We start from the raw sequence: 25346 nt of genomic DNA, 5'->3' as shown, positions 1-25346 counted from the left end.
CGCTTGATATAAACAGGCTGTTTGAATCACAAGCTACGTGATAATGGGGGAAAAATCTGTGTCCTTGGCCGTGAAATGGCAAATAATTGGTATGTACAGATGCAATAGTTCTCATAGAGAAATTGCAGTCTGCAATCTGAAGTTTCTTGTCAAACGGGGTCTGGTTCAAATGACTCCTTCTCGCTCTCCTGTTCCTACTTTAAACAAACAACAAAATACTTCGTAACTAAAAGATTGCTTGTTCAAAACACGGAATTTGTACACAATTTACAAAATATGACAAAACGCCAATAGAAGTGTTCATCATTTTTCCCTTTCAGCGTTTCTCGATTTTATCTGAATTCGTTTCCTCATGAAAATTGCCATGAGGAAATTATAGATATGACATTATGTGTGAATTGGTTTCTTCAAACTGGTAGCAAATTTTAACATGAGCTATCTGGAGAAGAGGTAGCGTGCTTGATATACACGAGGGAGGTCGTAGGTTAGATTCTCCACCTAGGCAGGATTTTTTCAGGAGTTTATCGTTGGATGTAAAGTTTATCCACTGTGCTAAGAAGTTAACATTGGTCGTCTCTGTATTTCACGAGGTGAAAGGAAATAGTAAGAGGAAGTTATTTCGATGATAGGAGGAAGTCACATGCCACGTGGAATGCGCAGAATCAAGTTACATAGAGCTAAGTCTGTAATGGTGGTTTCGAATATTGCAAAGTTTGTGCGGAAAGTTTGTTATATCTGATACTCGTACTTTCTGTTCAAAGAAGACAAACATTTTAGATACAAAGCAGTGAGGAATTAACGATCATTATGAGGTTTTGAATTTTTTGTTTGTCACTCACTATATAAATACTTATTAGTAGTTTCTTATCGAATCGGCCTTCGTCGCAATAACCATTTACTTATATTAATTAGCGATTTATTATTAGTTTTAGACGCATGGTAAGATGGTGGTGATGGGATTGAAAACAGTCATTACAAAGGAACGGACATAAAATTACCAATCTTAGCAATTTGAACTCACTAAACGCTCTCCTTCGTTACAGTACTGCACTACATCACTACTTAACATAACTGTATATATTTTTTTTAGTATATTGAAATCAAATAATCAATATTTTAGGTGTCAGTGAAAAACAAACAATACATAACTTAAATAACATTACATTTTGAATCCTGAATACATATGTGATTCGTGAATTAATCATGATGTGTGTGTTAACACAACATATGAACAATAACTAAAAAGAAAAGTTTTAACTTTAAATCCTAGAAATCTCCAACTTCTAAGGTGAAATATGCGCAGAAGGGACGTCCCTCAAGTGTGCATCGGATTCATTTTTTAAATATTCTAATATCAGCGGCATCTGTTCAGCAAACAAAAGAAAGAAAGAGGAGAGGGTGGGATTTGAACCGGCGACCTTTCACGCTTGATGAAAAATAAGGATAGCAGCGCCTAACCAACTACTCTACGTTAACTTAATGACGTTATACCCTTAAAAACATGTTGACGTTTATGAAGACTCCCACCATCCTGTGTTTCAAGCACATTTTCTCGACAAGTCGTGTAAAATATATGTTTTTGAGAACTGTTCGATATTATGCAAGGTATTGTAAATAAAATGTCGCATAAACTCCTCATAAATTTGCTTCTTTTTGCACAAACTTGATGGCAATTTCCTCCAGGTGGAGAAAAACTCTATTCAGTGTTTCAAACTCCCAAATTTCAAGTTGAGCAAGCAGAATCGTAAATATCCTTCAAGGTTCTTTTTCCAATTTATTATTTCTGTTTGATTGTGTATTATAATAGCGGTTTATAGTTTCTAAGTTCATGGAAAGTGTTAAATTAAAAACCTCTCACCGCAGCGTTTTTCGTCTAGTGGAAGGATCTACTCAAAGTTGGCTACTCTCGCCTGGAGCTGAAGTGCAATGTTGCTAAGTTTACGATTTCGGGACTTAGAATTCTTTCGGGGCGGTCAAATAAGATGTTGCGAAGTGTACACTCATGGCAAAGGTTGGTCTTTATGGGCCGGAGCCAGTGGTGGAATCATGGTGGGGCAGAGAGCGGGTGCCACAGTTCACAGTCAAACGAGTGCACGAAAGAGCCAGATCTTGCTCCCAAAGAGCGAAGTTGGCAACCGTGATCGGCAGCTGCCCCAGAGAGAAAGACCTAAGGGAAATTGTCCCTTCTCGCCTTAACAACAAAAGTAAGAACGGAAGACCATTACTACTGCTAAGCAGCTCCCACAAGTGACTAAGGTTAGAACGCAAGTGGTTTGTTTATCTTTATACTCGGATGGCACTTGTGGTTGGTTGAGGAAATTGTCTTAAGGTTTCATTGGCTGTTGGAGTTTGCACTCTCGTGGCTGCTTCCAAATTCTGAACATGGACCATATCGTAACGTGGACTTAAAACACCAAATTAATCAGTATAAACACGGAAATTGCTTAATTTTTACCACTACCGGTAACGAGAAAGTGAAGGCTTGCTTAACTCTATTTTAAGTTCAGATGAGAATCGAGACTAGGCCTACAGTTTAAATAGATTGATCACTTTTGTTTATTTTACTTTGCTTTTGTGCCACTTTTGGCAAATCGCAAAGATGAGGATGAGCGATGATATGGTGACATTGATGAAGTGACACTTACAAATTACACCCGTGCCGGGATTCAAAGACAGGTCCCCTTGCGTCGTAGCGCGCTCTACGAACCACTCCACCGCGGATGTAGGTCTACAATTTAAAAAAGTACCCGAGCCACAGTGCAGTGCCCTTCTACTGAGGAACAAACCCTGACTCACATAACAACAACGCAAATACGTCATCACAACGTCAGCGGAGATGCTTCGAAATTGAACACAATGCTTTACTCAACACCATATCTTTTGCGGAACATTTCATGTCCAATGAATCCATTTGGAAACTATCATTCATAAAAGGCACCATTCATATTATGTGTAGTGCAATTTTTATTATCTAATAGGCCTGAGCCGATACCACGTTGAACCGATACTCTTACCGATTCCAACCCATAACGATACAGATACTTGAAAATTGCAATAATTAAGATTTGTTCAAAATATTGATCAAGAATGGTGTGTAAAGTATTCTTCTCCAATTATGTGCATCAATTTACCAAGAAATTTGCTACAAAATATTCAAGAATTGCATCAGAATGTTAAAATAGATATTATGTAATCACAAAATATAGTTTTTCGTGCAAAATTGGTGCAAAATAAATAGAAAGCGTGACGTGAGTCGAACACGGGACTACCGGCGTCAACTCGATAGACTAATCACTAGAGCCCGGAAGTTTGGCAAAATGCCTCTTTTTATCTACTGCATATATTGATAAAAATTTTCCGGATATACGTTTTTTATGTTGTTTCGAATGTTTTAGAAGCCTTTTCATTTTGCCTATTTTGCCTATTTGGGACCCCACTGCCTATTTTTTAATTATAATGCCTTTTTTTGCCTTTTTCAATGAAATTTGACCATTTTTTAAAAAAATATGTTGGCATTTATTTTTCTTCCGTTTATTATGTGAATAATTTTCGATTTATTTAAGTAATATTGAACTCACGCAAGTTTCAACATTGCTGAAGGAGAAAAGTGTGAGAAAAAAGTATTTCATGCTCAGTTAGGATATTGCCTTTCGGTTAACATTTCCTTGTGCATGATTGACTGCTGAAGTGGAGAGGTTGATTTCGAACACAAAGAAGATATTTCTGAAATCTCCCTCTCGAACCCGAAAATTTCAGGAAGTTGCGCCTGAGCTTAGTTTACCTCCGCAACCAGTCTTGACAAGATGGGGAACCTGGATATCAGCAGCTACATATTATGCTAACAACCTTGAAAAAATCAGTGAGGTGATCGATGCTCTTCCAGAAAATGAAGCGGCTTCAATTCGTGAAGTGAAAAACTCCTGTGCTATTCAGAACTGAAGAATTAACTGTCGTTTATTTTTGCACATTATGGTGCATTGCCAGAGACAATTACAAAGCTAGAAAAAAGAGGTGAGAGACTTATAGCATCCATGAAAATCTTCGAGGAATCTATGCAGCAGATGACGGAAGTGCCAGGAGAAAAGGGGTCAGCTGTTGCGGAAAAGTGCTAACGTGTAGTGAGTGCAAATAAGGACTTGAAACAATTGAAAACAATTTGTGATATTCTAAAAGGTGAAAATGCTGTTACCAAAATGAGTCCAGCTACATTAGCTTGTTTTATGTATGCTCCAATAACTTCTGTCGAAGTAGAAAGATCATTTTCTATTATGAAAAACATTCTCTCTGACAGACGACTATCAATGAATGTTGAGAACTTAAAAAAACAGCTTGTAGTTATGTGTAATCAAGACGGAGAAAATTGAAATGCTCTTCCCAATGCAGATTTTAACATTTTGCCAGAGAATATAGATAAAAGTAAGTGACTTCCAAATGTGCCTTTCTTCGCTTTATTTTGCCTTTTTTTCATTTTTAGTGCCTATTTTCCACATTATAAATGCCTTTTTGCCTGCCCATTTTAACGAAAATAAATGCCTGAACTTCCGGGCTCTACTAATCACTTTGCCAAGGGGTCCAGCTGAAGCGCTGGAAGTAGCATCTTGCAAGCATATTACACCGGCGACCTTCAGTGGATCTTTAAAGACTCCGCTGACACGGGAATCCATAAGAAATCAGTTGAAATAACGTAACGTCAGCCTTATGCAAAAAGTACGATTAACGACAGGATGGATCAGCCTCAACGGCTTTAACGATCTGAAATTTGAATCTCCCTTAAATAGTTCGAGAGAAGAGATCTCGGCCCGAGTTATAGTCCGAAAGTTATAGAGTAAACAGTGGTTGTCTCCAAGTGATAGATTGAATATCGGCGCTACGCTAGAGTTATAAGCGGGGAGTTGCGCTCCCTAAAGACGTCTCATTGCAGGACCGTGCCTTATCTACCAAATCAGCAGAGGACGATCATCTCAACAGGAATCTACAGGTAAACGAACATCCTTTCTATTGTTATCATGACACCCTCTGTCCAGTCAATAGAAGGGTTAAATATTGAATGTCGTTCGTTTTCTCCTTATTTCACAGGGGTGAATCCCCTTACGCATAAAAGGTACCTCTCGCAGAGGCAAGTTGCTTTAGGCTGGCACAGTCTAGATTCGATCCAGAAAATCTTGTAGGGGTTTTATACGAAAGTTCGAATTTTGCATAATTTCGAGGACAATTAAGAGTCCGCGAAAGTGCCGCGCAGCATTTTCCCGAACCCCGTGGAGACCAATATGCCTGAAAAGTATCGGCTGGTATAGGTAGAGGAATTCCAACCTATACTTTCCGATACCGATTCATCGGTATTGGCTCAACCCTATTATCTAGGCATTATTTTGTTTCTCTCGTGCATTAGTTCGTAGTCTCATTTTCTTTTTTTCAAAGAAATGCCTAATGCGACGAGGAGAGGGGGCAAGCTAAGCCCATATTCATATGGCAGTTTCTAATTCTATCAGTGGCGATTTCTCTGGGTGTGTAAGTCGTGTGTCAACGCCCAAAGGAAAATTAAATAAAGAAGAAAGTATCTGTACTTTTATAAATTACGATTTTGAGCGTTTCTCTTCAATTGTCAGTCTCGAGCGCCCGGTAGTTTTCGAACGCGGCGCAGCGCGCAGTGGTTGTCAGGCAGGTAGATCGGTCCCGCACTGCCAGGACGTTGGAGAGGAAATACAACGTCTTACCACTGCCAAAACTTTAGGATGACCGCGCATGCGCACCCTGCCACCCACCAGTATGGTTACCTTGTCAAGGCGTTGTATTTGTTCCCAACGATTTGGCTTTCATTCGCCCCGCGTTCCGCGTTGTTTTGCTCGTGATTGTTGTGCATTATTTTTTAAACGTGTGGTGTGAAGTGATGTGATTATTTTAAGATGGAGAATAGTGGAAGTGTTGTGCAAAAGTATTTAAATAATTCCTTTTCTTCGCTTTCGTATTCAGAGAAGAAACAAGTGATTGTCAATGGTCGACCATGTCGGAATCTCACGATATCAACATGTGTTAAAGGAAAAAGTGATGCTGGAAAAGGTTTTGAGACATTTTCGAAAATAACTCTATGAAATTTCAGACTAGCTTTGCGGGTGTGATGTGGTGAATAAATTTTACTGTTGGACATGTTTATTATTCTCGACTAAAAAAGGTGTTGGGAATTATCAAGGGTATGCGGATTTGAATCATCTCAATACTGCAGTGAAAAAAACAGTGAATCTAAATTGCATCTTTATAGTTTCTTTAAATTTCGTAGTTTTGTTGCTACCCCTACTAGAATTGACGTTCTTTTGGATACTCAACGGAAAGCTGAAATAGAGCTACACAATGAAAAAGTAAAAAAGAACAGGGAAATATTAAAATATTATGATTAACGCCGCCTGCTATTTAGCAAAGCAAGATCTACCATTCCGAGGCCATGAGGAAAATGCAGCATCTCTAAATAAGGGCAATTACATGGAATTCCTTATTGCAAGTGCCGAGTTTGATCCCTCATTAAAAGAACATTTATTAAATTCTACAGTTTTTCGCTGCACTTCGGCAGGCATTTAAAATGATTTAAAAAATTCAGTTTCGGATGTTCTGAGAGATGAAATCTACAATGAAATTCAAAACACAGACTTTGTGCCTATCATGGTCGATGAAACATCAGACATTTGCAAAAAATACCAGGTGTCAACAGTGTTACTTTTTTTTTCGGCCTCACAGAAAAAAAGTCATTGAAAGATTTCTTGGATTTCTTGACATGAGCGCCGATTAAACTGCAGGAGCTCTTTTTAGTTACGTGACTGAAATAATGGATAAATATAAGTGTGGGGATAAATTAATTGCCCAGACATACGATGGATCTTCTGTAATGAGTGGTCATTTGAATGGCCTTCAAAGCAAAGTTTTGGAAAAGTATCCGAAAGCTTTTTTTACGCATTGTTATGTTCATGTCATGAACTTGGTGCTGCAAACAATCATTAGAATGTAACAAAGAGCTTAAGGTGTTTTCTTGTGGTCTTAAATCATTGTCTACGTTTTTCTCTCCTTCTCCAAAGAGGTTACACGAACTTTCTGCTTTCATGTTCAGAAAACTCCCGTCACTAGCTCCTACCAGATGGAATTTTACCTCTAGGCTAGTGTGGACAGTCAGTGACAACAGAGAAGCGCTGATTATGTTTTTTTGATCATGTTAGTGAAAGTGGAGACTTCGATCATTTGACTGCAATGATTTCAAGAGGATTTTCTAGCTTCCTGAAGTATTTCGAAAATTTATTTTTAAAAAAGGTTTTATCCAACTTTATTGCCTTTTCAGACGTATTATTCAGTATATTGCAGTCTAAAAATGTTGATATTTTGTTGAATTTCAACAACAGCTGAAAAAGTAAAGTGAGAATTTCGAAACACTATGGAATTCTATAACTGGTGCAGTAGAAGAGGAAGAGGTTGTTGAAATGAAAAGGAGGCGACTGAACAACGAATCACAGAAAGACCACTGCCGGAGGCTTTACTTTGAAATCATTGATAATATCAGCAACCAGATAACAATTAGACTCGCATCATTTGAAAAATTGCAATATTTTGATTTACTAAATCCCACAAAACGGGGCTACTTGAATAAAAGAGAGAACTTTCCTCACCATCTCGTACATAAATTGCAGGAACTTTATGGCAGTCTGTTTAATTTAACCAAACTGCAGAACTTTAGGTTTGGTTTGCTTCCACTGAAGAATCAGAGAAAACACCAATTGAGATTGTAATTTATCTACTGGACACGAATCTAGTGGGTGGGTTTACGGAAATATATAAATTAGCAGTGTTGATCGCAACAATTCCTTCCACGACGTCACCTATCGAGAGATCGTTCTCATCACTGAAGAGGATCCACACATTCTGCCGATCTACTCAAACTCAGAACCGGATGACGAATTAAAGTCTTATCTCCATCTAGAAAGAATTACTTTCTAAGCTGCGAGAAGGGGATAAATCCAAATTTTATGAGGCGGTGATCAGCGCATTTCTCTCTAAAGAAAGAAGAATAGACTGGAATTCAAGTAACTAAGTAATGAGCAGTTGATTTTTCAAAATTTACTTCTTTGGAAGGATAAATGAAGGGTAACGGGAAAAACCGGAAATGTGCATGTGCATTTTAGCGATTTTTTATTTGAACGGGTCATTCTTATGTCCACGGGTTTTTTTGGGGTGATAGGAGTTCCACCAACCTCTCTGGTTGCAAACTCGTGCTTTAAAAATTAATTGTATGGCGAAGTATTGAACATATTAATTTCCTCCTTACCCTTCAAATATATTAATACTTTAAATGAAGTATTTACTTCATTTAAAATAATTTATGTAATTTAATTGTTTTTCTAAATATTTATAAAATTACATCAAAAAGGTACGGAGAAAATTTGTAATATTGGTTCACAGAAATGAGAAGGTTAACATTCCTTCTTTGCCAACGCCTGAAGTTCAGGGTCAGGTGACGCCACTGAATTCTATGTGGGTTTCATGTGACGTCAGGATGCGCACAGCCGCCATGTTTGCGGCCAATTTTATTTGCCGTTTGCAAGGAAATATCCACCACATAACATTCGTTACATCTGCTTCCACTGCGCGTTTGTTTTAAGTCACGAATGCTTGTGTTAGTATCTCCGGCCCGCCCATATGCTTACAAGAACTGGCCTTAATCATGGCTGCTCTCATCCACAATGCAACAGTTTGTGACGTAGGTGAAATGCACCTATACCAAGGAGTCTGATGCTGCACCTCCCTTCCAGCCTCGTTGAGGATCACACATGGGCACGCAAAGAGTACTCACCAACTTCATATTTTTGTTGAATTATATTTAATTTATTTAGGTAAAGTAGTACATACCTAAAACCAAAAGAAAAGAATGTTGTAGTATGTGAAAACAAATACTAACAAATACAAAGAAGCAGTGGCGTAGCAAGAAGTGGGCGACCGCCCTAGGCCTCGCGTCTAATGGGGTTGATACAAAAAATTTATTAAAATAGAAGTGAGGGAAAAAATATGGAAAAGGCTAATTTTTGTAGGCAATAAAATGAAAATATTCTGTTTTTATCTGGCTTTAAATTCTAGTTAGTTATAATACGTCAAATCAGGGGCGTAACATACAGGCGGGCGGGCTCTAAGCCTAAGGGGCTCCGGAAAATTTTTAAAGATATATGGAGATAGCTGCAAGCCAATGCTACCAGGTAGGAGCACGACCTCAGACCAAATCTACATTTCTCCGACTTCTCTGTGTAACAAATTTTGTATTTGTATCTAAAATAATATCTAATTAACTCTAATTAATAAGTACATGCATGCATTCATTAGTTCTATTGTTTATACAGTGCGTTTCTCGGTCAAGTGCCCGTGGGAGAGCGCGTCTGCCGGCAAACTGGATGCAACATCCGCGTAACCGGAACAGCTAGCTATGTAATGTAATGAAATAAGCCCATAAAAATACATTGACAGTTACAATACACATACTTTGCTCCAAGAGGTGTTGGAAATTATGTCCTCCTGCATCCAAATCTTTGTAGGAATTTTTCTCTAACACGTATCAGTTCCTCTTCCGAAATTGCTTCAATTTCTCTCTTAATATTTTCTTCCGATTCTTCGAATGCATGGCTTCAGGTTTAAAAGCTTGGTATCTCGCCGCGCGGACGTCACGAAAATGTCTGTTTCTTGTGTAAGGCGGCGGAGGGATTTTTGATGAGTATGTTCCAATCCTGTTCCAATATCGTCTACCACACCCAGTTTTACCATTCGCTTCTTATCAAGAACAGACCCTGTCTCCGAAATTCTTTCACAAGATTTCCAACACTGTTTCTATGTGGAGCAGGAACATCTGGGAATTTTGTTGCAAAATGCCTTCTAACTTCCCAATAAAAATTCGTAATTTCGTAAGAGACGTACATAAAAATTCGTTGTTTTAATTTGTGCGTATAGCGTGGCATTATTAGACTGTAGAAAAGCACCAGTAACAAGTAAACTAAAAAACAAAACAATCTAAAAGGGGCTCCCCGATGGCGCAGTGGTAGCGTCGTCGTCTTGTAATCAAGGGGTCCCGGGTTCGATTCCCGGTGGAGTCACATAGTGGTTCGGATCCCACTTTAAGATGTAGGTCCAGTCCCGATTAGCCTTACTGTGCATAAAGTGGACTTAAAACAACAAATCAATCCAATCTAAAACACTTGTTAACACCTCAACACTTCACAAACACGTGCAAACTGGACACCAGCTACCTGGATACTGAAGCACTGAAGCGTCCAGTGCCAAGTTCAGCTTAAGCTGTGGGTCTAAATGCCGGCATACGCGATCTACGAGTAACTGCCCAGAGCGCTAGTGCGCCGCTGAACGGGCGACTTGACCGTGAAAGGCACTGTATCAATTAACAGGTTTAACAATAATATTTAGAGCGTATGAGCTTGGTAATTTATAGGTATTTGTGTGCGAGTATTGGCACGATTATATATTTATTTATTTATGAGATATTGATTGTTGACTTTTCATTGCTTTTTTTTAAGTCCCTAGAGAGATGACGCGCTAAGCTACGAGCTCGTAGTACAAATTAGCACTATTAATTCACTAACTTCTAACTTTGGATTTCCAGTAGTTTTTGTGTATAGATTGACTGATATTTGCAATTTATTTTATTGATTGATTGATTTGCTTTATTTTACTTCGCTTTTTGTGCCACTTTTGGTAAAATTGCGAAGATAGGGATGAATGATGATATGATGAAATTGACACAAACATCCATGCCCAGGACAGAATTCGAACTCGGGACCCCTGGCTTCGTAGCGCGATGTGCTAACCACTCCGCTACGGGGGCCGGAACAATAAACTTTATGTAGATCCTTTTGTTGAAATAGAAGTGCATTGTGCTATTTTTTTACTCTAATATAGTCTCGAAACTAGAAACGCCACAAAACATAATTAAACAGAATGCACGGTGATTGTTGAGTCTGCATCTCAACAAAGATTGCCAAGAAATAATTGCATCCATCTTCGCAAATGCTACATGCATACCAGACATTTAGAAAATAAAAACATGACCTTGACCTAATGAGCCAGAGGGTTATCTAGATCATATGCTTTCAGGTTAAAAAATCGCCAGGCTACATGCCAAATCTCTATCCGGCAGTTACTTTTGACTTCATGTCACGATCTCCAAGCATGTAAAACGTAGAATGTGAATGAAGCTTGAAGAGTTGGAAACTAATTGAGGTTTGTTCTTTTCAGGTACGACGTCAAGTATCCCAGGTTCCAAGTGGAAGCTTTGGTAACTTATTATAATTGTACCATTTTCTACATATTTATTAAGGGCACCCACGAACTTCACAAAAACAAATTTAAAACAATAGACGGACGCAGATCTGATTTTGTCAACTTATCCTGCCCATTTTGTCCTACAAGAGCATGGTTTCAGCAAAATTCTTTTGTAGGTGTCGGTGTTGGAGCAAAGCAAAGCTGTGTATCAAATATTATCAAAATCGATGACTATGAGGGTCAACTCCTGCCTGATTTGATTTGATTTGCATCTTATTTCGATGTCGACATAAGTGTCACACCGTAAGAGACACATACAAAATTACCATTTATGCACCACATCTGTTTTCTCTCTCTCTCTCTCTCTCTCTGTGCAAAAATTGCAACCAAGTATGGATATCGTCGGAACACAGAATCGACAAAGGCAGAGTAGACTACATCTATGAGACAGCAGCATCAGAATTCGTCGTTGTACTATACTCTTTCCTAGGAATCTCTGGAGCAAGGAGAAGGGGAGAGAGCGAGTTGCAGGCAGCTGAAGGAGTACACGCTGCATAATTTCTTATTATCATAATACACTTATAAACTGCAAATTATGTAAAAATAAGATGCTATGAATGATAAATAACTGCGGTTTCAGGAATATAATTTTCGTCATGACCGCCATTTTGATGACGTCCTTAGAGACAAACGATGGCTTAAAAACTTGGGGTCTGGGACGTTTTAGGTTCAGGAAGGAATGTAGTAATGGCACCCGAAAGGCCATGTTCTCCGCCGGAAGTGAAATATTTTCCGGCAATTCGACCCAACTGCAATCTCTTCCCAAGTTTGCAAACTTATGTATCACTGTCGGTAACGGCAAATTGAAGCCTTTCTAAAGTCCATTTTCATATGATGTGAAAATTCGGACTTGATCTGTAGTTTAAAGCGATACCAGAGCCACTGCACAATGTGCTTCAACCGGAAATCAAAACATGAGAGCCCTTAATAACAAGTTAATCCGGGTGCCCGTGCTACCAATACGGATATTTTTTTACTTAATATAAAGAACATCCGAACACTGATGACTAGAATATTTGCAAATGATGAAGATCTACTTATAGATATTAATAGCTATATAGTATATATCTAGCAGGAATAACATGATCAGAGAAAAATATGTCGCTCAATAAATCAAAAGTGATTTTTTTACAAAGTGTTGCTGTCCCCTTGAAAATAAACGTATCCTCCGCTCCTTGCCGAGTGTCTGGTCTTGAACGGGTGTCTCATTCTCGGACCAGTCTCTACATTGAATGCCAGAAACCATTTTTTCTCTGTACCATCCCAGTTACGGACTATTTCATATGCAATGTGTCCATTTAGAATGTACCATACGTGACCAGCAACATCCACATGCTCGAATTAGTATTTTGGCACAAAGAGGTACTTACCAACTCAATAAGTCTGGTAATTTACATTTAAATTCATGGTAATGTCGTACATACCTGGAAAACAAAGGAAAAATTGTGATGATAAATACCTAGAAATTATAAACATACTTACATTTTTAACCTAATCTTAATTATGAAACACATTTGAAGCTACATTTACTATACAATGAGAAACAAGAGATTTACTAATTACTAATCAGAAACTGCAAGTTTGGTACCTCACTGTTTACCAGCAGTTACTCACCGACGAGTCAAATCAGCTTATATTTAGCCGACCTCCGTGGCGGAATGGTTATCACACCGCGCTAAGACGCCAGGGGTCCCGGGTTGATATCCTGGCATGGGCGTAGGGTGTTCTTTGCGAGTATCCCTCCATCAATTTCATTCTCTCATCACTCATCCTCATCTTCGCGATTAGCCATAGTGGCAGAAAAAGGTAGCAAAATGAACAAAATCAATTAATCAATCAAAGCTTATATTTAGTATCCTAGTATTTGTAGGAATTTGTATCTAAGCAGGCTGAACAGATCTGAGAAGATCGGAATGAATATTGGAGATCATTTTTGATTTGGTTATTGAAGTGGAAGCAACTGGTCTGCAGTGAAGAGGTAGAGATATGTACCAGGATGATGGAGGCGTTGCTCTCTGATATGGTTGAGCGTATCAGTAATTGTTAATCTCTCGCTGATCCCGCTAAGTTAATTCATAATTCAAGGAAGAAGAAAACGACTGCGTCTGCATGGTACACGACTACCAAGAAAGAATCGTAAATATCTTTGAAATAAAATACGTTGTCTTGCCCTACAGGAGTGCTATCCAGATCATATGATTTTGCTGAGGAAAAAATAGCTTTCCGAAGTCCACCATTACTTTCTGCTGCATACGAAGTTACCACCAAGTAGTCACTTTCTTTTTCATCACATGATCTGCCAAGTTGTACAACATTGGTATGATCCGTCGTTTGATGACGTCACCATTTGTAATCTGTTACTGGAATGCCTTGTTGTAAAAAAAAATATTCTCTCTTGCGTTACATATTATATTGTATATTTCCTTGTCTGACTTTGTCCACCGAGTGCACAGAAAAGCTAATCGGGACTGGACCTATAGTTTGAACCACAATGTGCCTCCACCGGTATCGAACCCGGGATCCCTTGATTACAAGGCGACGACGTTACCACGTACATTTTCCTGTAGTGTTGGGTAATCCACTTTTTGTGTACTTCTGAATATTTTGTACCAATTAATAAGTTATAACTGTTTATGTAATATCCTGGACTAAAACTTATGTAGATGGCACTCATGTTTTGGCTATGTGTTGTAAAGGGTGTTCACAAAGTTACGCAACCTTATTGGAAAACATTTCTTATTGCATTTTTTTTACATTAAATGCTGGAAGTGACCACCGTTTTGTTCTTCACACAAGTGGTTATATCCTCCACGCATTTTACCGTGCCACAGTTATTTGATTTTTCAATCCAACGACGAACCACATGTATATTTCCAAACTTACTTTTCAATGTGATCTGTGAGATGTTACCAACAAAGCATGAGGTTGCGTCACTTTTTTAACACGCTGTATTAAAAATCAATACATCTATTTTCATGTTCAAAAGCGTAAATAAAGGAATTTCGCAAGTGGGTATCGTAATCGCTGCGGATCGTCAATCAGGACACAGGTGCGAGAAGAAGTTGGAAGGTACTGTACCTAGACGATTGGCTCAGTGTTGAATCCAGACCGAGAACAGCATACATTTTCCGATAATCACACTTGGAAGTTATCTGCAATAGGCAGGTTATTTAAAATAATCTGTTAGAATAATTGTGTAACAGGGCGCTTTAATGTATCTACGATATATGTGTAAAACCTGCTTACATAACATTAGAAAATTTTGAAAGAAATCTCGTACTTGGGGTAAATTTGGAAAATGTTACCTGAAAGTGAAGAGTATGCAGTGAAATATGACATGATTTGTATTTTTTTATCATATTGTTTCTGGATCATTTCAATTCTCTTTGAGCAGGATTCAGTGTCAGAAATAACCTTTGTAGGTCAAGGCAAAATATTTTAATGTCATTGTACTGTATGTATGTATTATTTTTATTACAATATATAACCAAGTATGTGTATAATATATATATATATATATATATATATATATATTATATATATACACACACACATATGTATCAGGGGTGCCCACAGGGGGGATTATGGCGCAACCTGCGTCATCGAGATTTCTGGGGATTTCAAATAATATAAAATTCAACATTTATATATTTTCCAAAATATATGGAAAAAATGTACACCTTACTGCACCATATTTAATCCATTAGATGAAGAAAAGAAAGTGATTAAGGGTATTATCGAAGGTGTGAGGGAAAATATCCTGGGAGAAATTCCAACTCTTACATATTAGGCATTAATTGGCACGTGGGTTCTGGGAGGGATCTAAATTAAAAAATTGGGGGGGACGTCGTCGTCGTCTTAATCCGGCCCTGTGTGTGTGTGTGTTTTTTTGTGTGTGTGTGTGGGGGGGGGGGGTATGACACACTTTGCACGCGCACGTGCACACACACAGTAATATAATCGTTTTGAAAGAAAGCAGAGTTATACGACGCAACTGCTGTTTTAGTTTGCACCCTAATTCTTGAAAAAATGGCCTTGCCTACGCACACGCAGATGTATCATGTAGAACATAAGATCGTACACTTATAAAGGAGGCGTCTTATCTTTTGGAGAATATCCAACGCACCGAGCACATGTGAAACTGTAGTATAAGTTCAAATACTATCACTTAGCTGGAGACAATCCTACGTGAAAGTTTACTGAAGAAGTGACAATTTCTTGTCTCTTCATTCCGCAGTTAATTTCCTATCTGAAGGTAATATGATAATTTTTATATACTAATTTGAATATTTGTTATATTTCGCTGACTTGTACATGGAAACACTTCGGTTTCCAGATAAAAAGCAAAATGTCAGCTCTACTGAGAAATATTTGTTCATATTTTAGGTCGTTTTTTATGCCACTTTAAACTGATGAAGGGACTCGGAAAAGCTAATATACGTAATTGAACAGCTCGGGAGTAACGAGAGTAAGTAACAGGAAAAAAAAACATAAGATAAGGTTTGTAGATACATCGCATTGTTGCTCATAGTGCACGGGAATTACACAAAATAGCACAAACAATTCACAAGGAGTTGAAACTAGCCACAGAGCTTCCCGGAGACATGTTATTTTAAACACACCAAAAGTCCAATGTACTAGTTCCTTTAATCTTGTCGCGTTACTAATATGTCTTCATGATATTAATTTTCAACAGGTACTGTGGAATTTCTGTATTTGTGGTACAATTACGTTAACAGGATAAGTTGGTGTAACAATGAGCTATTACAAATACCTCGAAAAATGTTTTATCAACATTAAACATTAAACGTGTCACATATTTCATTCGTACAGCAGATTTTCATTTTAAAACATGCAAAATATCGACCAATAGTGTTCAGATGTATACAGGTACAAATAGTATCATTTAACCCCCTACTATTAAAGTACACATGGCCACTCTTTTTCGAAAAATTGAAAGTCATAAAATCCTTTTTGGGAAAACGAAAATTTTTAATGTGTCTTCATGACATTAAGCCTCAACAGGTATTGTGGAAGTTCTGTTCCTGTGGTTTTGTTGCGTTAACAGGATAGTGTGGCATAACAATGTGTCATTACAAACATCTCGTGAAATATTGTATTAACATTAATCAAATTAAATGTGTTACACATTTTTCATTTCTATACCAGATCTCCATTTTAAAAGATGCAAAATGTCAATTAATAGTGTTCAAATTTTTACAGGTACAAATGATATCATTTAACCCTCTATTATTTAGTGTGTGACGTTTCTGATAGGATGCGTCGTAATGACATATTACAAATATCTTTGCTTACGTACTTCAAACATTTTACAAATATTTTCTGTCTAAGGTGCATGTGCATGCCTGACCTTAACAAATTTAGCCAACGACTAAAAAACTCTACTAGAAGTGTTAAATAATTTGCAGTGTGTGGCTACCATTAACTAAATGGCGAATTTTCTAAACATATTGAACCTCATTGGTGGTTAGTCTAACATTAATAATAATAAAAATAATAGTCTTTATTAAACTCCGTATCAGCTAACTGTAGACCAGGAGAATGAGAACAAGTCTCTGCGCAAGTAGTGACGCGAGACGGCTCCACCAATGAACAGTGAGAGAAACGGGATTGTGCAATGGGCGACGGGAGTTTCCCGATTTCCTTCTTCGCTATGCAGCGTTGCAAACTTTTGAAAAGGATAATATCGAACGCACATGGAAAACGGACTGTATTTTTGTCTTCAGGTCCGTACGATTTGTTTAAGAATTTATTAGGGAAATATTAGGGATAAAACTGCAAGAGCAAATTTTGACAAGCCGTGCATTTAGCGTACGGACTAAGGTCTGGACCGTACGTCCGTACATGTACGGTCAGGACCGTACGGTTGGCAACAGTGCGCTTTCACCAGTCGATTTTCATCCTCCTCCTCTGCCGATATGCGCGGCCCTGCTCTACAGTTAGCTGTGACATGGTATAAAGCAGTTGTGTTTTGGTCACTTGGACCGTTCTTACAACCAACTTTTTCTAAAAACTCAATATGCTGACCAAGGCAGAATTTACCAAATATATTTGTATTTGGTACAGAGTCTGAAGAAGACCTTACTAGAAGGTTGAAACGTAACGTTTAGTTTATGTTTTATAATAAAATAAATTCTTCTTTGGTCAGCATTGAGGTTTTGGTTACGTGTTATGGAAACAAGGCTTAATGGGGTCATAATCTTTTCTGTAAGAAAGTAACAAAGAGAAGAAAAAAACATACATAGTAAAGAATGATAACACAAATAGTACAAACTTGTTAAAAAGTGGAAATAAATAAAACACATAGAAAGTTTTATTCAAAAATGTATTTACAGCCTCCATTGCTATGTCGGAGGATGGACAACTTCATACTTAGCAAAACATGATTGAACCATGATTTAAAACGTTGTAAAATGTTGTTTTATGTCATGTACTGGCATGTTAGCTAATGTCCAGGCGTGATGCACTAAAGTAAACAGTTTGTATGTATATATCTAGGGTAAGGGAAGATGAAGCAAGACGAGGTCAGCGAGTTCAGTGCCTCTAAATTCGACTACCAGCTTCCGGATGAGTGGAAGATGAAGGCGTATGAAGAATTCAACGAAAATCCAGAAACAATATTGCAAGAGATTGCGGAATTCAGGGAAAAAGTCACAGGTAAGTATATTTGCTCTCTCTCTGTCCTATCAATACGAAATAACAGTGTACACTGAATACATGGACGTTTCAAAAAATTCAGACATTTGTCGTAACTAACAAGTATGGGATTGGTAAACGAGCGACGTATCGTACATTCTCCTACTTCTTGTGAATCAAAGTAATTCGAATAAAATGTGATGTGGTTTGTGGTGTAATGTTTTCTGCAATCAAGACATGCTGTTCCAGGATATATTACATGCTGGAGAAACACGCTTTATTGTACCTCACTGAATGCTAGTTATATCTGGCGTACGCCGTATTGTGAAACAGTTCTCTCATATGCACGTACAAATTACAGAGCGAGCAGCGTCTTTATAGTGTTGTAAAAGGAGGAGCAAAGAAAGGACTGAGACGAGATAGGAGGCTTCGTCGGTCGCGCTCGTGTACTGGGAAACCTCTTGTCATCTGGTTCGTGAGTAACAGTGCAGTGCGGTATTGTAATCATTGCAGAGGAAACAGGAGGTGGTGTCGTTAAAAAGAGGGCGCCTTCCCCCACATTTTAATTAGTCCCCCCTTTCCATAAAACACAAGCAGCTCGCCTAGTGCTCTGCTGCTTACTGGGCTTAAGGCACAGCGTGCAAACGAGAAACTAGCACGACGCGAGTTGTTCAAGTCTTGTGACGCAGATTTCTAAATTATCCATCATGGTTATTTCTATCTTAAAACATATATTTTCTACCGTTTACTTCCAGCGACTGTTATTTGTTTAAAACTGGCAGTTGAACGGCAGGTGAAATTACATATTTTTGATTTACTTCACACTGTGAGAATTAAGCTTTTTGCTTTGGGGGTTGATGCCCACTCAGTGTGGTATTTGTGATCTTATTTTTGGATGTAGGATGTTTGGGCATGAAAATTTGTATATGGTACTTACCAGTCAGTAACATAAACTACACGGCGAACACAGTCATAGGCGCCAACTCCCCCCCCCCACAAATTCACGTAAAGGGACAAATATTAAACATAATTACATATATAAAGTATTGTTAATGCCAACCTTACCCCCCAAATTTATTTTAAGTTGCCACCAGTAGTACAGCAAAGAGAATTCCACGCCCGAAAATGAGGTATAGTGAGGTACACAGTGTTGCCAACCTCTTACTCGAAAAAATAACCAAGGTTTTTCTTTTTCGGTCTAACCTAACCTCAAACAAGGAGCTGGCAACCTTGCTTGAGGCTTTTCTCGCAGTGTTGCCAGCTGGGGCTCGGTGGGGCTCAGTGCCAACCTCTTACTCGAAAAGTTACCAAGGTTTTTATTTCTTGGGCTAATCTAACCTAACGCGAGGAGCTGGCAATCTTGCTTGAGGCTTTTCTCGCAGTGTTGCCAGCTGGGGCTCGGTGGGGCTCGCAGTGTTGCCAACCTCTTACTCGAAAAAATGACCAAGGTTTTTATCTTGGTCTAACCTAACCTCAAGCAAGGAGCTGGCAATACTGCTTGAGGCTTGTCTTGCAGTGTTGCCAATATTTTACTCGAAAAGTTACCAAGGTTTTTATTTTGGTCTAACCTAACCTAAGGCAAGGAGCTGGCAATCTTGCTTGAGGCTTGAGGCTTGCTTTAATTAATTGCATAAATCAAGGTTGCCAACCTACTGGTATTTCTACCATGGTTTTTTTACAAAAAAAAAAGAGAGAGGGGGAAGAGTTAAACAACCGACAATGCTGCCAACACCTACCTATAGTTTTTCTTACTTGATAAGGGTTTAGCCAATTTATACACTGGCGTAACATACACACACTGTGCAATAGAGCCGGCAACAAATATATACTGCCGTAAAAGAGAGATGGCAACACAGTGCGTGTGTGCGTGTATAATATGTAGCATTATTAACTAGAGTGTGTTGGCAACCTACCTGCAATTAAAAAAAAACTAGAGACGTCAATGTTGCCGTAAGATAAAGAGGGAGACTAAGCTGGCAACAGTGGTGAGCGAATATGCCTTATTTCCAAGTTCTGGGCGTCAATGTATATCGGGATTTTTGTAAAAATCTTATCGCGGGAACGATGTGCTGCACATGCATATGCGCGCACCTGTATTGTGACGCAAACAAACAAATAAATAATTGTTGTTTTTTAGGATTCCTGGCCCCTAACCCCGCCAGGGTGCGTGGTGCCCAACCCAAAAAGGTTCTAACGGCTGCGACTCTAGATAGTCGCACCTCTGTAGGGTTTCACGTGTTTTTTTTTTCCCCCCAAACTTCCATGAAACCCTACAGAGGACCTCCGTAATGCATGCAACGTGTACTAACGACTCTAGTGTTATTTTGATGTTGTAATATTTTTGGATATAGAGTTTTATTGTGAGATATAGATAAAAATAATTATGTTTATTATAATATTTTTTTGATGAAGATGGATAATGTATGTGTGTGTGTTACAAATAAAGTTGCATGCTTTTTTTCTAGTGTGTGTGTATGTGTTTTTGATGTTTCGACAGCATCTGAAACGATAAAAAAGAATTTTATTGTTAATTTTCTCGTGTAAAAAAAAAAACAACAACAAATTTTTTTTGTGCAAATTTTCTGATTGTCTCTCGTGCTATAGTGCAAAAAAGATATTGTAACTGATAACTAATGAAATAGACATTTGTAACTGATCTGAACTAGTGAAATTTTCGTATTGTGCCATTGAAACTGATTGTGCTAGTACAAAAATTTCTTATTGTGCAAGAAAAAAATGTAAAAAACTTGTTAAAACTGCTCTGTGACCCTCTCGTTCTTCACGTCGTGGACGAAGGACTTCTCTGCAATCAGGATAACGCTGCATACGGTGTCCTCGGGCAGCGCGTCGTGGAACTCGCAGACGACCTTGATGTTGGTTCGATCGTTGACCACCACCTGCTTCCTCTTCGTGGTATTGATGACGAACATGGGTCTGCGGGTTTTGAATTCGCTGGGCGTGTAGTACATGTCCATGCTTCCCTCGGTCACGCGTTTGAAAGAGGTGTAAGCTTCGTAAAGTTTGAGGTAATCGTCTTTGGTCATGTCGAGGTTGTAATTCTCGCGCGGGAACACTTCGTTTCTGCCATTCTTCAGATAAACATTCTTGATCTTGCAGTCGTCGAACATGCTGGAATTTTTTTCCTGGTTGTTATCGCGCCCGGTCTGAAAGAGCACGACGACGAAATCTGGCATGTCGAACTGTATGTTGTTGAACTGCGTCGTCACGTCGAATTCCATGTGACTTCCCGACGCCATCTTCTGCACGCACTGGTAACCGTGAAAGTGAATCGGTACCTGCGGACTCTTCAAGATCTCCGCTTTGTACTTGAGGGCGTAGTTTGTTTCGTATTCTACGATCGGCATTCTCAATTCCATGCTCCGGATGACGCACTTGGCCGCTTCAGGTAATGTGTTGGCTATCGGCGTGCCGTCGGCGTTCAAGTTGGTGTATCGCATCAGTGCGTCGTTGTCGTTGGCCGCTCTTCGAAACGTGACGCGCAATCCTCCCTTCCACATGATCTCCTTGTAGTCCGAGAAGAATCCCGGCAGCAGACGCATGGGAAAAAGCACCGTGTGACTTTTAGTCGATATTTTGGTCCCCGCTTCGAATCCTCCCGCCTGGTAGTATGCTGCGTCTGTTTTGGATAATTTCAATGTTCCCACTGCCGTCGACGTGATGCCTGGATAATCTATTCTGTCTATGACGGTGTTGTGTTTCCTCACCTCCACCTGCGAGAACAGGTGAGGCACGAAGTTGTCCACGAGTATCAAATTTGCATTGGGCGGAAACGCATCTCCGTTTTCCTTCTTCACCACGTCGAATTGAAGGTAGAGGTCCGCTCTGTGAGGATGAACGAACCCATCGCCTACGTCCACGTCGTATTCGATCTCCCTGTTTGCTTCGTTGAGATTGGCGAACGTGCGACGGTTGGGAGGGAAAGATTGCAATTCGTAACTTTCGATTTGCTCCATTTTCACTATGTGTGTTATTTATTATACGTTGATCTCCACGATGGCCGTCGTAGTGGCACCTGCGAAATCCACCACGTCTCCTTTCTCGTTTGTCACCACCAACTCTATGTCGTCTATGCGGTTGCGGCATACTGGAAAATAGATCGGCGAAGAGGGTGTGTAGATGATCGGTTCCATGAATTCGGAACTGGGTTTGAACGTAGCTATGATTCCTGTCTGCTTGTGACTTCCCAGCAGCTCCCCGTCCGAGGATTTCGTGATCATGCCTTTCGCCACGTTGCAGTGAACGTTCAGAGTTTCGATGGCTAGAAATTTAGGAATATTGACTGCCGTGTGCTTGATGCCAGCTTCGAGTTTGGTGTTGTTCTCGAAACCTAGAAGTTCTCCTATGGTGCCCAGGTCCACGGTCTCCGTTGCCGATACGATTTCCACTCTGTGCGTGACCGAATTTTGAGAAAGGTACGTGCCTTTGGGTAACTGAGCTTGCAAAGTGGAAAGATTGTATTGACCTGGCGTGACGACAATGTGTTTGCTTCCGACGCTAATTTTGTTGTTGTGCTGCGTGACGTTAGGTATGAGGTACATGCTGTAGAATGCACGCAGAGCCACGGATTTAGGATAGACGATGTCGTCGTGCAGCGTGAGTTTCAAGATTGAAGATTCGCTCGTGAGATGGAACACGCCCATCGTATTTAAGATTCCACAATGCTTTCTGAAAATGTTCCACCGACGGGTTATTTATTTTAGACATGTATGCGAGAACAGAAAGGCATAGGTGGCCGCAGTTAACATCGGTGAAACCCTGGATGCGTTTGTCATTGTAGTAGAGGTTGGCAACACTGAGATACTTCACCAACCTGGCAGGTGGTGTGCCACCGAACGAATCGAAAACAAATGCATTGTTATCGTCAATTTTGAGGTAGCATATCCAATGTGTACCAGGATTTTTGTAACTGTCCAGGTTGACCACGCCATACTCCTTTTTCTTCACAGCAGAGGGTAGAGAATCGGACATGAAAACACCCCTGAAGTTTTTTATTCCCAACAGTTCGATCAGAGATTCAATATCGAAGTTGGACAGGGCTTCTTCTTTTTTTTATATTTCTTCAAAGCATCGAGGCTGCTTTTTTGTTTTTTGGTTATACCTTTCCCCTTCTTCTCCATAGCCAGGTTGTGACGTTTCTGTTCTTCCAACTCGGCTTTGTTCTTCTTCGAGTCGATGACGGTTTTCGCGATGGCGGCACTTCCGCCGGCCAAACTTCCAACAGCCCCCAATGCTGCCAGGATGGCTGGGATGCTGAATATGAAACCTCCGATTTTTTGCTGTTTCCGCGAACGCTGCAAGCGTCTCAATTGAGGTGTGCTGAGAAGTAATTTCATTCCGTGTCCTTTCATCAAGCAAGAACGTTTCTTCTCGCGTTGTTTTTTGGTGAGTAAACCATCGAGGGTACCTAGATTTTTCAGATTGGAGTATGGTATCTGGTACACGACACCTTTAGGCTTCATGTTGATGCTCTATATGTTATCTTCACGGTATGTTATTTATATATATGTTTTGAGATTTTTTTTGTTTTGTGTAATTTTTTTCGGTATGTTATTTATATATAAATGTTCTGAGATTTTTTTGTTCCGTGTAATTTTTTTTTTCAAGGATATACTTCGCGCAGAGCTGTTACACAAATTCTATTACGTGCTTTGTTTTCTTACCAAGAAGTTCTTTTGTACCCTTGTACACGATTTGAGTTTTGTTCTTGATTAAAATAGCTAGCTTCTCGTCGGATAACATGTTAGCGTATCGATCTGGTAAAAATAGACTGTATTGTGCGTTGAGCAACAAACGCGCCTTGGGACCATACTGGGTAGAAACAATTGAACCGGAAGTTATCGTGTAAGGTTTGTCCACTTCTAATTCCTGAATTTTTACATACTCTACTGACAAATTTAGCATTTGTTTTAATGCTTGAAAGTCACTCATTTTTTCAGTCGTCATATTGAAGAGAAATTTTCAGTGTGTGTGTTATTTATATATCAAGTTTTCGACAGAGGAAAAAAGTTCGTGCTTCGGAAAACACGATGATGTGCGTGATAATATCTTCCGTCTCTTGTTTAGATCTACGCCAATCATCCGTGTATTGTCTTCTTCCCTGCCTCGCCTCGTGCAGTTCGTCCATCCTCTTGTTTAATTTTTCCCCTGCAGCCGAAAGAAGAGTGTCGAGATCACCGCACCTCATGCCACTGATCTCCCGAAGATAATCCTTAACAGCCATTTCACAAGGGATGCGAAATTCCGGCGTTGATCTCGCTATGATTAAAAGTTTATTAACATCTCCGTTTACTGCGTGTTTAAAAATTTTACACAACAGTTCGTGTGGCAAGACGGTTATACCAGACATGATGTGTTTTTTTTGTTTTTTTTTACTGTATGTTATTTATATACCCCACCCAAGTTTTTGTTTTGTGTTCATGGCGATGGTGGTGCCCAGTGCTGCAACTCTTTCTCCCAGCGAAGCGTCTCTGCTGACGAATCTTTCGAAAGCTGCGTGCTCTAACTTTCTGTCTGCTTCGTGACGTGCATCCAGTTCGGTGCGAGTGGTGTTGTAAGCGATGTCGTGATCTTTGCATGCGGCGTCCAACGGATTCACACCCCTGTCTCCTCTCTTCAATCTTTTCTCGAGTTTGGTACCTGGTCCGCAGTACTGGTAGCCGGGTAAATGCATCTCGAAAGGTAACTTGTTGATGATGTCGTTCACGAGTCCCTTTCCTTCGGCCATGTTCCAGAATCTCGGAGGCAGCGTGTTGATAATTTTAATGAGGTAACCTATGCCCTTGTCGTCGTTCACGATGAAGTTGGAAAGTTTTGTGCTGATCATGTCCACAATTCCTACCTTCTCGTTGTAGAAATTACGATTGCCTGCAGTCTCCTCTCCTGCAATAACCAACAACCTGTCTATGAGCTTGCGCACGTCGTCCACCCAAACGAATTCTTTGGGCAGGGTGTTGTAGAGTTTGACGCCGCTGCCTGTTTTCACCTGGTTCCATATCGGCTTGATGAGATTTCTGTACTTCTCGCCGCTGCTGGATTTGACCCTATTCTGCGAGGCGTCGTTGTTTTGGTATAAGGCATCCGTCATGATCAAAATTTCCTTGTAACTCTGGTAATCTTCGTCGGTGTAATCTTTCGGCTGCTTTTTGGCAACGAGTTCCCACAGTCCCACCGTACCCGGATACCTGTTCCAACTATCCTTCTCGCCTAAATTAACTTTAATGTCGTTGCCTTCGAAGGTAACTTTCGATTTTCCAATCTTCCAAACCACACCGCCGCCTTCGTTGCTCTCCATGCTCGGATACAATCCGAAAACTTCATCCTTG

The 25346-nt window shown here is 39.6% G+C and overlaps 2 protein-coding genes across 4 annotated transcripts in view; one reads left to right on the top strand and one right to left on the bottom strand.

The window, feature by feature from the left end:
• Positions 1–25346, bottom strand: part of Sema2a (Semaphorin 2a) — a 1542453-nt gene that overhangs the window by 1475168 nt on the left and 41939 nt on the right. The gene's annotated exons all lie outside the window — the stretch shown is intronic.
• The window catches only part of LOC145985768 (clavesin-1-like), a 51155-nt gene continuing 41291 nt past the window's right edge, over positions 15483–25346 (top strand). For both annotated transcript variants that reach the window (XM_083119846.1, XM_083119845.1), the window contains exons 1-2: positions 15483–15601; positions 17866–18024. In XM_083119846.1, the coding sequence (XP_082975972.1) occupies positions 17877–18024 (148 nt within the window). In that variant the 5' untranslated portion in view covers positions 15483–15601; positions 17866–17876. The remainder of the gene's footprint in view (positions 15602–17865; positions 18025–25346) is intronic.

This window comes from Lepisma saccharinum, chromosome 3, assembly GCF_977018435.1.
Source record: "Lepisma saccharinum chromosome 3, izLepSacc3.1, whole genome shotgun sequence".
Classification (NCBI taxonomy): Eukaryota; Metazoa; Arthropoda; class Insecta; order Zygentoma; family Lepismatidae; genus Lepisma; species Lepisma saccharinum.
The sequence above is the reverse complement of the archived record's forward strand: the minus strand, read 5'-3'. Positions and strand labels throughout refer to the sequence as shown.